General features: G+C 36.0%; 1 protein-coding gene across 1 annotated transcript; it reads right to left on the bottom strand.

Moving 5' to 3' along the window:
• Window positions 1–9175: 9175 nt before the first annotated feature.
• On the bottom strand, window positions 9176–10438 carry LOC143556326 (F-box protein At5g07610-like). The gene has a single exon (XM_077045669.1). It carries the CDS (start codon window positions 10436–10438, stop codon window positions 9176–9178), a length of 1263 nt encoding a protein of 420 aa, XP_076901784.1.
• Window positions 10439–14072: the final 3634 nt, after the last annotated feature.

The raw sequence follows: 14072 nt of genomic DNA, 5'->3' as shown, positions 1-14072 counted from the left end.
GACTGAAGATGAGGAATACTTTAGAGTGGTCACCGGATACATGTTCTGCTGAGACTTGCTTATGAATGTAGTGGTCATTGCTAAGCTTGGATTCATTCCTGCTTGATTAAGAGAACTCAGATGATTGTTAATTCTCATTTGCTCATCCATCTCAAATGACTTGATAGTGGATATCAAATCTGTGTTTTAGATGGCATTCAGGTTTGTTGTTCTTTTAATGGTTACTGTATTGGTGCTCCAGGTGTAAGGCAAAGAGTTCATCGGTTTGTGGTTGACTTCTGAATTCAAGATGTTCACATCAGCAGCTTTGATTCTTACTAAAAACTTTTCAAATCTTTTGATTAAGTCCCCCACACTTTCTCCTTGACAATAATTAAACATATTGAACTCTTCCTTCAACAATGCCTTCTTGTTTTCCCTGATCTCAGCATTTCCCTCTATTTTCTCTACTAAGCCATCCCATAACCCCTTGGCAGTAGTATGTTCACGAAGAATTTTAGTGATTTCATTTAACAGACAAACAGTTAGAGTGAGATATGCTTTCTTGTCTTGTTCCACCAAGGTCCTATCATTTTGATCATAACTTTCAATGGGCTTAGGTTGTTGCCCATTTGCAGTGGTTACCATAGGAGCATGAGGTCCCACTTCATAACATCTCGGCAAGTCATAGTCAGTTAAAGCAATGAAGTTCAAAACCTCCACTTGAAATCAACAAAATTATCTTCTAAAGTCATGAACTTGGGAGGTTTTGTGGTGGTTCATGCTTGATTCTCAAGCAGCATATAGCTCTTCAACAACTCAGAATCAGCTGTAGTCATCTTTCAAACAGATTCTAAACACCAACAGTCTTCAAAAGGATGAGTTTTTCACCAAACAGAATAACAGTTTTGCAAGGTATGCCAAGCGGAAAAATGATGCGAAGCGAAACTTTGATGCGAAGCGAAATTGTGATCTCTTGCGAAGCGAAAAAAATAATGATGTGAAGTGAAATTGGATGCGAAACGAAAAAACTGAAACGAAGCGAAAATATTGTGCGATGTGAAACTTTAAGAGAAGCGAAGCAAAAACCCAGGCGATGCGTAAAACTGTGCGATGCGAAACTTTAAGCGAAGCGAGGTCATATTATGCGAATGCGAAATTTTCAGTCTTCTAGAAGCAATCTTTCTAGGGATCTGTTCACCTAACTTGTCAGTTTAGTTAAAGGTTAGTACAACCACCTTTCACGTACATGCGAATGCGAAAATTTTAACTCTTCATTTTGAGCCAATTATCAAACCTGATTCTTTTAGATCTAACACTTTTATGCTTGTGATTTCTACCAAGAACACGTTATTTTGAAGAACTTGAAACCCGAATGTTTTTGTATTTTTGTAGATTTTCTTAAAACAATAACCCGTGAGTACACAACTTTGCAACAACACTTTCTTATGTTCTTTCTCAAGATCAAAACCCAAGGTTGTGATCCAAAAACCTCAACTAGTGAGCCGAATCTCTGATACCAATTGTAGGTCCCAACGGGGTGGATCTAACAACTATTCTTGGATCAACCAAACTTGATGCTAGCGGAATATCACACCAAGCACCTTGGTCTCGGATCTTGAAGTTTATTTTCGGATGTTTAGTGAGAGAAATGAGAGAAAGAACAAGAGGATAAGATTTTGGCAAAAGACTTTTGTTCTCAGGGTAGAGAAGCATGCATGAGAAGTTGTTTCATTACATAACATGCCCAATGGGCTTCTTTACATGGCCTTGACACCAAACATACATAAACACAAAACATACAATCAAGCCCAATACACATGATCCAGTACAAAAGACTTAATACATACAAAACGGGACCTAACAGTAAGCAAACCCAATTGTCTTTTAGAAAGAAGACAAGGCTACATTCAATAGTGTAGAGGTTTTTTTCTTTTCTTTAAGGTAAAAATCATTAATTTATTAACATTTTTCTCTGAAGAGGTTGTCTAAATGAGCTAGAAGCTTATCAGTTTATAATAGTAAGTTTTTCTGTTATTTTTGTTCTTGTATTTTTGGAAATTTACGGTGAAAATGAAGTTTGCTAAGCTTAAGAGATTAAATTATTTTGGGCTATTTTATTAATTGGAAACTGAAAGTTGTGTTGTCTTACATCAAATATGAGAAGGCGCATTTAAACTACTCAAATCTTATCACGCTTTACTTCTTTTTATAACATCTTCTTTAATCCTACCACTATCATAAACTTATCAAACATGTGGTAGCACTAGCAACCTATATCTACCAACAACACTGCATGCCTCGTCTTATTTTGCTCTTTACTATATGAGCGAGTCGATTTTCCGGTAAATATTAGGTCATTCCAATGTCACCACGCTGCATTCAATAGTGTAGTGTTTTTAACTCTACATTCATTAGTCTAGTGGTTTAACTCATGTAATAAAATGCTGTCCCATTTCAAAGGTTTTTGATTGTGTCAGATTTAGATATTATACATTCTCATTTGTGAAAATCTATAACTTAAACTGTTTGTAGGTCCCGAAACCGGATCCGACAACGAATGGCTTTGTTCTTGATAAGTGCTCGAGACGGGTGCGGTAAATCAAACGGCCGAACATAAATAATATAAAGCATGCTCTCTAAGTGTTTGAGTGACCTCATTGGACAAGCACACAGTTAGTGTAAGAAACGCTCTTTCATATTCTGCCAAGAGTGTTCTATCAGTATTGTTTTGGTTAAAAATCAGTGTAAGGGTCACGTAACCAAATTCGTATTTGAGGATTGGTACTTGTATGAATAAAATAATCAAAGTAGTAGTTGTAAAGGTTGAACAACGAGATTTATACGAGGAAAAGCCCTTGGTAACTAGTATCCCGCCGGCATAAAAACCTCGGGTAGTGAAAACTATCACTACCAAGTGTATTAAACTCAAAAGAATTACAAGAGATGGAATCAAGACTGATTGTGATTACAGTATGTTTTTGCTAAGAGTTCTAAGTGTGCTTGAGAGTTGTGTGTTGATCAGCCATGGTTCAGTACATAAATACAAAAATAATAACGTATAATAACTAATTCCTACAAATCCGGCCACGTTTATTTACTTTTTCTTCATGACCGTTCACGAACATGGACGAGCTGGATGGCCCTGGTAAAATATGCTCTCCGTAAAAGTAGGAATTCCAGTAAACACGTGTTTTATCTGCAAAAAATAGATTAGAATATAACTCAAATTGACCGTTGAGGATCCTTGAACCACTGAGGATCCTTAGTCCTGCTAACAGTTGCCAACGATACTTGAATTTCGAGGATCAAAGATCCTGGTCCCAACAAGTATCATCACAAGTGTCAATCGGCATTGGCTCGGGTCCTGTTATTGTTGCAACCACTGGAACATGAGGTCCTACTTTAAAACATCTCATAAGAGTAGAATCAACTTGATGAAGTTTTTAAACTTCCACTTGAAGTCAGTGAAGTTGCTTTCCAAGGTCATGATCTTCGGAGGCTTAGTTGTTATTCCTGCCTCATTTTCAAGTAACTAGTAACTGTTCAACAGCTCAGAGTCAGTAGACGTGATTTAAACCAGTTCTGAACAACACAAAGTCTTCAAAAATAGAAATTTTACAAGTACAGACAATTCGGATCGCACAGAAATGAGATTAGAAAATTTTTCTCAAACAAATCGCATAGGCATGCGATGCAATTGGTTTTAGAATGAAACGAATCGCATGAGCATGCAATACGATTGGAATGAAATGCGATGCGATTGAAATCAGAATTGCGATGTGATTCAAAATCCTATGCGATGTGATTTGAAATTTCAAGGGATGCGATTAAAATTTTCAATGCGATGAGATTACAATTTTCTATGCGATGCGAATCAATTTTTGATATGATGCGATTAATCTTTCTCGTGCGATGCGATTCAAAAAGCTTATGCGATGCGACTCAGATTCTTGTGCGATGCGATTTAAATTTCCATGCGATGCGATTCTTTTCATGCGATGCGATTACTTCTATTTCTGGAGACCTGATCTTTCTTGGAAATTGTTTTGTACTTACACCAACTTTTGGCAGATTTCATAAGCAAGTACAACCACCACCACTTCAGTTCATGCGATTGGAGAATTCTAACTTGAGTTTTCAAACCCGTAAGCATACAAATCACAACGCAAACACTTTGAATCTTTTGGTTTTCACCAACAAACCCGTAAGTACACTTTCCTTTCCTTATACACTTGCAAACTTTGAAGTTTCTCATGAAGAATTCGTGAACACACACTTTTCTTTGCAAACACTTCTTGACACATACAAAACAAGATCAAAACCCAAGGTTGTGATCCAAGAACCTCAACTAGTAGAGCCGAAAGCTCTGATACCAATTGTAGGTCCCGAAATCGGATCCGACAATTAAGGGCTTTGCACTTGATAATCGTGCGAGACGGGTGTGGTAAATCAAACGACCGAACAAGTAATATAAAGAAAATATAATAATGAGTGATCTCGTTGTCGGTTAAATATTTGAAACATTAAGCAAGAACCAACCCCACCCAAGGTGAGCTCCCCTTGGGTGGGTGATTTACACCTTGGAAAACACACACTAAAATAGAAATGTAAGCCTCTATTTATAGCCTAACAGATAATCTAGAAGCTTTCCCGTTGAAGTTAAACGTGTGTCGAAGCTCTCGTCTCGTGTCCGGAATTCTAGCCTACTTTACTTATTAACTTGACCGTAAATATTTAACGGGTTTGGTACTTTGATATCGCAGTCACATTTTTGGCCTTATACTGTTAGCGGTATCAATTACTAAGTTCTTTTTGTAGAATTATTCTCACTATTCAATTTGATTTTGTGTGTTAACCGTTACGCTAATTAAATCAAGATAATTTTCACACCATCATCAAGATACTAAAGAATCTGTTTTTTGACTTTTGACTTTTGAGACAAACATGTAAAAGAACCATGAAGCCTTTCAGCTTCTTGCCGATCATATGCCCATCCTTAATGGGCTATGATACCTAGAACAAAAAAAACTACACAATTTGTATAAACACATTCTCTGAAAAAACAAAGGCGCACAAATAAACTAGCAGGAGCCTCATTCCAATTAAGCCAGGATACAAACTTGCAAGTAAATAAATTTCAACTTATCCATAAACAAAGTTTTCAACAAACACAAAACTTTACTAAAGTGGTGTTTGTTTTTTGTCTGAAAATCTTCCTGGCCTCTTATGTCTGTGCCGCGCAGACCACGTGCAGACCTTTAGGCTTGAAGGTTGTTTGATTTTTAGAAGACATTTCATTAAAAAAAGGTCTGTGCGCCCTCTTTTTCACGCAGACATGGACCACCCACTTCTCAAATCTTCTAACATCTTCTCCATTCTTTCATCCCCTTCATTCCATCAGGTCTTTCAAACGCTAGCCCTCTTTCATTCCATCCCATCACCCACTGCCCCTCCACCTCCGGTGCGCCGTCGCCACCTGCCCCCTCCATCTCCGGCCACCTCCAGCCGCCGCCGCCGCTCACCTCCGCCCCCTATCGCCGTTAGCCTCTCTCTTTCCAGCAAATCGTCGTCGGCCTCTCTCTTCTCCTCTTTGGTTTGTTAAGGTTTTATTTTTTTGTTACAATCTTGATTAAAGTGATCTTCTTTAGATTACAATCTTGATTCTTGATTTTCTCTTGATTAATTTTCAATTACTTGGTTAATAATGGCTCGAGTCATAAGTGACATCAGTGTATTAAAGTGAAACCCATGACGATGGATTCTTGATTCTTGATTTTTGACCCGTTTCATTTTAGTTCTACTTTTTGATCCATTTTGTTTATGTTTAGGTTTGATTTGTGCATTGAAAATATGTTTGTGTTTATGCTTGATTTATGCCTTGAAAATTGTTTATGTTTAGGTTTGACTTGTACCTTGAAAAATTGTTTATGTTTAGGTTTGATTGTTGTTAATTGATTTGTTCAATTAGGTTATTAGGCTTTTGTTGATTGAATTCTTGTTAATTGATTTTTTCAGTTAGGTTCTTATTAGGTTTTTAGTTGAAAAAAGTTTGTAAATATTGATTTGTTGAATTCTTTTTAGTTTTTAGTTCAATTATAATTTTGCATAATTGTTCGATTATAATTAGTTTTTAGTTGAAAACACTTTGTAGAAAGTTTAGGTCTAACGAAGATCTTGTTACTTGGAATTGATTTATATGTTTTAATAGAAATGTTGTTGAATGCTTTTTGTCTACGAAGATCTTGTAGATATTGAATGTTTTGGGTTTGTTTTTGTCATATACATTAACGTGTTTATTGTTTGTTAGTTTGTTATATTAATGTAATATTACGCTTTGTTAGGCGGTTACTAAAGTTCGGGTTGCAAGAATAAAGACATCGATCCGGGCTTCAAAAATAAAGACGTCGGTTTGGGTTGCAAGTATGAATACATCGGTTCGGGTTGCAAGTATGAAGACGTCGGTTCGGGTTGCAAGTATGAAGACGTCGGTTCCGGAAGTTATTGTATATTACTTGAAACGTATGTTATTTTTAAACGTATATACATTTGTTGTACTTTGAAACTTCTTTTGTATACTTGAAACATGTTTTGTACATTATTTGTATTGGAGTTTTTGAAAATTATTTGGTTCTATAATGCTGGAATATTGGTTCTTGGAAAAAATTGTTTAGTTAAATTTCTGTTTATTTTAGCAGTTTACATACGTTAAAAAACAAACAGTCTTCTTCTTGTAAACTGCAGATGTTTGGTCCACCTCTTCTGCTACAGATGTCTGCAGATGTGGTCTGCAGACTGCAGACATTTTACCACTTAAAAAACAAACAGCACCTAAGCCTTCCAGTCTTATCATGTTAAGGTAGCGTTCGTTATACATGAATGACAGTGAAAATGATTCATTGCGTGGGAATGTAAATTATGATGTTTGGTTGTTCAATGGAATGAGATCACCCATTACATATGAAATCCAATCCATCGAAACCACTCCTTCCCCTCCCCCTTCCCTTTTTTCATTCAATTCCTCTTTCACTATATTCACCACCACTGCCTAACAGCAACCACCACTGCCACTATCATCGCCACCACCACCACCCTGACCGCCACTATCATCGCCACCACCACCCCCTAACTGCCACCATCGCCTCCGCCACCACCACCACCACCTAACAACAACCACCACTATCATTGACACCACCACACCTTAACACCAAAGCTACCACCGCCACCACCACCATCGTCGTCGTAACCACCACAACCATTCTCACAGCCGCCTAACCACCGTCTCCACAACTGTCACTACTTGACCACTACCACCATCACCGCCACCCTACCAACACCATCACCACCAATGCTACCATCGCTTGACCAATGCCACCCCACCATCACCATTGCCACCACTGCCCCTATACCGCCTGACCGCCACCACCATTGTCGTCGTCAAAGTTACCATCACCATGTTGCCATTGCAATTTTTTTTGGTAAAAATAAAATTATTTTGAGATACACGTCTAGTAGCGGCAAAGCGACAAATAATGAAAAAACAAGTCAAAAACATATAATTATCTTAAACTACCCAAACCTTATCATGTTTTACATCTTATAACATCTTCTTTAATCCTTCCATTATTAAAAACTTGATTTAGGTTTGTCAAAGTACAATAAAAGATAACTGTCCTTTTGAGTTGGCTGAATTGATTTTTTTCTTAACTTATCGAACACGTGAGAGCACTAGACTTTTATCTAGCACTACCTCGTCTCATTTTGCTCTCGATTATTTGAGGAGTCGATTTTCAATTAGTGATTAGGTCTAGGGGTGCAAACGAGCCAAGCCGACTTATAAGAGCTTCAGTTGTGCTCATTTCGAGCTTTTTATCAATCCAACGTCACTGTGCAACATTCATTAGCCTAGTTGTTTTAACTCATGTAATAAAGTGAAATCTTGTATAAAGTCCCATGCTTATCAACTAGCCAAATTTACAATCCTAGTTAAGTTGATTTTGACACGAGCATTAAGATATTAAATACCTATTCTACCACAACCATTGTGAAATTAAACAAAAGAATGCAAGAACACCGATGTGCTGTTTGACTTCCAAGAGTCAAACATGTATGAAAGCTTTGAAGTCTTGATGCTGGCAGATAAAAGTTACCTACAAAATTTATTTGATTCTTCTTCATTGAGATATATGACAATTATTGCTATCTTAATTATAGCCAATTTATCTTTATGCAGCTAGGCTGCCCATGAGTAGATAGGGTGGTGATCGTTGTATTCCCGGAGCCACTTGTTGATCAACCACCATTAATTCCCGTTAAAAACAAGTCTCCAGATATCATCACATTGGATGGAGGTAAACATTTTGTTTAGACTTTAAATTAGTTTGAAATACAAAGCATTTGTCGTTTGACAAACCATGCAACAACTCAACAAGACCACTTTCTTTTTGAATAAAATGCATAGTCCAAAAAATGGAAAAAGATTAAAAAATCTTAGTTTTTCAACATTGGAGACCTTTATCTTATCAAAATCACTGCCTTGTCTCATTTTACTTTTGTTATTTGACAGTAACGAACTAACGATTGGGTCATTCCGTTGTCGCTACAGTACATTCATTAGTCTAGTGATTTATTTCATGTAATAAAGTGAAATCTCAATGTTGTCCCATATGCACCATGCTTATCAACTAGCCAAGCATGCATGCTAAGACTCTATTTATTATGTTCAAAGTTTTTGGTTGTGCCAAATTTAGATATTATACGTACATTCTCATTTGTGAAAATTTATAATTTCTATTGTCAGTTGTATTAATTACCAAGTTCTTTTTCTAGATCATCATTCATACTATTCAAGTTGATTATGTCATTGTGTGTCAACCACCATCATCAAGAAATTAGATCGATACCTATTCTATAAGAGCAATATATATTAAAAAATCAAACAAATTAATGCCAGAATCGTTTGACTTTCAAAACTCAAACATGTAAGAGACCGTAATTCTTGCTCATCATATAAAATCAAACAAATTAATGCCAGAACACATATCCTTAATGTCTATGAATTCTTAAACAAAAAAAAAGACAAAACCTAATATTATAGTTTTAAATAAAGTTTTCAACAAACACAAAACATTACTAATATTTGTAAACTCTTTCGAACACATTAATAACGAAAAACATAAACAAACCTAATTGTCTTCTAGAAAGAAGACAATGTTTCGATATAACGATGAAAACCCGGGTATCCCCATCTCAACATGTCGCAACTACATAACTCCTTAACACTTTTGTCGTGAACATTGTACCTTATCAACTTTCTGTAAGTTCCCAGCACCAAAAATTTGTCTTCTTCATCTTTACCTCTAACTACATCAGCGATATCAAAATCAGATCGATATGAATTAACCAAGACCCCAAAATCATCCACACTTTGATAATATGGTGGATATGTCAAGCACGGGAAATCAACAAGAAGCGCATCAAGCTGTAATCGATACTTGACAAACCACCTCGAATGATCCCTCAACATCTCGTACACGTTCACGCTCAAAATATCTTGTTTGCGGTCCCTGCGTAATATTAAATGCAGATGACCTATCGATTCCCCAAAATACATTATCAAATAACTTTCATCGGACCCAAACCCCTCCGGCAAGGGCAACATTTGCAACCGTTCATCATCTATTTTAAAGTACAAGTGATTGGTACTTCGATAATGGGGAGCCCATTGAACGGCTCCATTCCAGTAAACCGGGTTGTGGAAGATGGGTACCGGCGCATGGGAAGATTCTCCATTCCAGTTAACCGGGTCACGGAACATGCTTGGCGCAGAGAAAGATTCGATGCATAACTTCCATTTCCCGGTATCAGACGAGTAGACTTGAACCTGAAACACGTTTGCATCCAAAGCACGAATACAGACAACTTTGTAGTGCACACAATGTGTTTGATGAAATGCGAGAGCCATAGACAAGATGGTTTTACTAACACTCTGCCCTCCGGGGACGGGTGGGATGAATGCCAGTTGTTTGGTGGTGTGATTGAAAACATAATATTCACTACCACCATTGTAAAAGGTATGAGCATAACAAAGTAATAAACCGTTACAAGATTGCATGATTCTGACACAGTAACGGTTAAAGTAGAAATCAAGATTACGGAAAGGAGGAGTGGTTTGGTCTTCGACATCAAATGGAACATAAAGACAATGAGGTTCTGGTTCTGGTTCTGAATAGATATCGTCTGGTTCGAGTAAAAAAGTGTGAAAAAAAAGACCAGGAGATTTTGGAACACACCTGTGGGTGAAACATCTATGACTCAAAAGCAATCGCCAGTTTTTAGATACAGATTTGAAACGGAGGATGGAGGTAACAGGAAGCCGGATAAGGATTTCGGTTAAAATGTCATCGTTTGAACCAATTACTGCTACAGATTGATGATGATGATGATCGGAATCCTCCATGGGTTTGCGTGCTCGACAATTTTAGGGTTTCACAAGTGAGGAAGAAGTGGGCCCCGCTATTCGTATTTACGAATTACAAAAAGTGACGATTTAGGGGTTCTCAAGATTCTTTTACCAGAAAAGAACCAATGGCGGGCCAAGATTTCTTTTTATACGGCCCATTGCATAGTATGATTGATCGACTAATGTTGATATCCACCATGCATGCATGAATTCACTTGCAAACCGCTATGTAGTGACGGGCCCAAGATCTTTTTACCATTAGGGTCCCATTCCATTTTTTCGGTGTTTAAATTTTTCGGGTCAGTCGTTGTTCGGGTTAGGTTGAGACAATGAACATAATAAAAACAATATCATAATAAAACTTTCTTTTCAATCAATCATGTCAAAATCAAGATTTCTTTTAACTTGATCACCAAAATATATTTAACGGGTTTCGCCTCTTTGATATCGTAAGTCACATTTTTTGGCCTTACAGATTCCTGTAAAACAAATAAACAATTTGTCATATCTCGGTCTTTTGTAAAAGCAGAGTACCGAGCGATGGCCACAACTTGAGTGAAATTTTATGGATTCGTTGGTTGTGAAGTATTTGTAAGTTGTGATCGTGGAAGCTACTCCTTTATCTTGTTACAACCTAGCTACTACATATATTGCCAACAATCCGGTTTTCCATAAATGTACCAAACATGTCGAGATTGATTGTTATTTTTCTCGAGAACGAGTTGAATTAAAAGAGATAATACCTCTTCATGTCAATGTCAATGCAAAGCAACAAGTAGCAGACCTTATTAACCAAGCCATTAGGAGCTCAACCGTTACAAACATTGCTTGTTAAGTTGGGGGCGTACATAATCTTCGCGCTCCAACTTGAGAGGAGTAAAAGATTCATCTTTAATTTATTTATGTTTATTCATCTAAAACTAATGCATACTCACTTTTCCACCCAAAACAATGGACAACAAGAAAGAACTTGATTTCTTTTAACTTGATTTACTAAACCTTTTGGCCAGCGTAAGGCCACGAGTAAGCATTCATTCAACGTGTTCGATACCAGAAGTATGCGATATAATAAATATCACGAAAGTTAATTATATTAGCATAAAAACAGAAAATTATCAACCAAGCAACATATCTGAAGTTCAATGCAGGGGCATACCTACTCCTAAAAGGAGGGGCATGTGCCCGCCTTAAAAATTACTATAAATTAGGATCGAAAATCCCAATTGCCACATAAAAAATCATGGGGTACACCACTGGTTCAATGAACATTTTTTATGGTAAAAAACTTGACTCCAATAAACGGTCAAACCCATTAGTAAATGGTAGGTTTTGGACCCATAAGTATTAATACTTGGAACCTATACTATCAATGTATCACTATTGCTATGGTATAGTGAAAAGTCACTTGTTTTATCTTTGAGAGATTGTGGTTCAAGCCTTATAAGGTTCGTTTTTTGTTATTCATTAGTGTTAATCATCTAATTATAATTATCAATGGGGTGTTATTTTTTTTAGTGTTAGTCATTTGATTATTAATGAGAGTGTTAATCATCTAATCTAATTATTAATGTTTGAGTGTTGATTTTTTAGTGCTAATCAATCATCTAATCAATAATGTTTGCAATAATCATTTTGGAAACGTACATCCACACATCTTTAAATACATATCATTGTTTTTAACTATATGTACCAATTTTATTTCTTTACTAGTTTAAGTTAATGGTTTTCAACACATGTTTTAAATGGGTGAATCAGGGTTTTATATCAAACGAGTTAATTAGAAAATAGCTAAACAAAGTGATTGATCGAAATGAGCACAAAGTTGATAATTTGAAAGAAAGAGAAAAAAAAAGGTTTATGTGTCAACCCGACACACTTTCTTTTCAAACAATATCACCCTTAGGTTGGTGATAAAAATGGTCTAAGGATGGGTTGTTCACTAAATGACAAAAAAAATAATATTAAAAATCCTTGTAGTCTCACGACCTGGTTGAGCAGATAACCTAGGTCACAACCCACATTTTATTTAAATATTCATTTTTTCTTCTTTTCCTTTAAACAATATCTTTTCTATATAATTTGCTTTTCTTTAATAATTTATATTATTTAGCTTAATTTAAAATTTTAAAAACACAGTCTTGTTTAGTTTAATTTTGTGAGCATTTCGATATAAATTTTGTTAAAAACGGAGTGCTTTTAAAAACATGTATTTTTTATAATATTATTATATGTAAAATTAATTTTGTTACTTGTAGAAATTAAAGGTTTTTTTTACAGAATTATGATATTATCTAATTGCCATTTAAAATAATACAATTTAAAAAATAAACATTTTTTTTTTAATTTTAATAAATTTTATAGAATAAATTAAAACCTAAATAAGATATATGTATTAAAATAATTGGGTTGGGTTGGGTTGGGTTGGGTTGCGAATGAAAGTGAAAAATTGAGTTAGGTTAGGTTGTGTATGTGGAAAAGAAAGAAATTAGTTTTTTATTAAAATGTTAGCTTGGGTTAGCTTATTGATAAAACTAATCGTAGGTTGGTGATAAAAATGGTCATAGTACGTTTGGGAAACCAGAAGTTTGAGACTGTAGTGTGTAGACAGTTATTTGGATTGGTTGAATACAAATGATCAATTGTTTGACTTTTGACTTTCAAAAAAACCAAAAGAGAGGACCATTAATTAAGCCTTTCAGTTTTTTTCTCATCAAACAGAACTTAACAATATTTTAAACAAAGTTTCAACAAACACAAAACATTACTAATATTTTTTAAGGCATTCAAACACCTTAATTGAAAAACATAAACATGATTGTCTGCTAGAAAGAAGACAAGATTTGGATGTAACGATGAGCACTTGTGAATTCATAGGAGAACTCTTTGTAACGATATAACTCCTTAAAACTTTTGTCGTGAACATTGTACCTTATCATCTTTAAAGGACCTAAGGGCATCTTCAATGGGGTATTGGTCACCCATATTGAATCCTAGTTGGAGAAGAGAGAGAGCCTAAGTGGATGAGAGAGGGAGAGTGGGTGTATTAGAATTTCAATACACTTTTTGAAGAAGAAGAAGAGAGGAGAAAGGAGAGAGGATGAGTGTTTAAGTGAGGTTAATGGGTGAGTAGGTAAGAGAAGAAGGGTTTGTTTTTCAAACATCTCCACAGCATTGCATTGGAGATGCTCTAACTACACCAAGAATGTATTTTCTTTTTCTTTACCTCTAACCACATCAACAACTTGAAGAACACATTGAAATGGATAGGCCATGTTCCCAAAATCATCCATACACTGATATTGAAATATCAAATACGGGACATCATCCAGAAGTGCATCAAGCTGCAATTGATACTTGAGAAACCACCCCGAGTGATCCCCTAACATCTCGTACGCATTCAAGCAAAAACTTTATTCTTCACGATCGTTGTGTAATATTAAATGTAGATGACCTCTAGATTCCCCAAAATACATTAATATTTCACCAGACACCAACTCTTCCGGCACGGGAAACATTTGCAACTCTTCAACATCTAACTTGAAGTACAAAAAGTTGCTACTTCCATTATCGGGAGCCCAATGAATGCCCCCATTCCAGTAAACCAGTTGGCAGAAGGTCAGGTTCTGTGCAG

This window comes from Bidens hawaiensis, unplaced genomic scaffold, assembly GCF_021521415.1.
Source record: "Bidens hawaiensis isolate Kalapana, Puna unplaced genomic scaffold, B.hawaiensis_p1.1 tig00018514_1, whole genome shotgun sequence".
In the NCBI taxonomy this organism is placed as follows: Eukaryota; Viridiplantae; Streptophyta; class Magnoliopsida; order Asterales; family Asteraceae; genus Bidens; species Bidens hawaiensis.
This window is presented reverse-complemented; position numbering and strand designations above follow the sequence as displayed.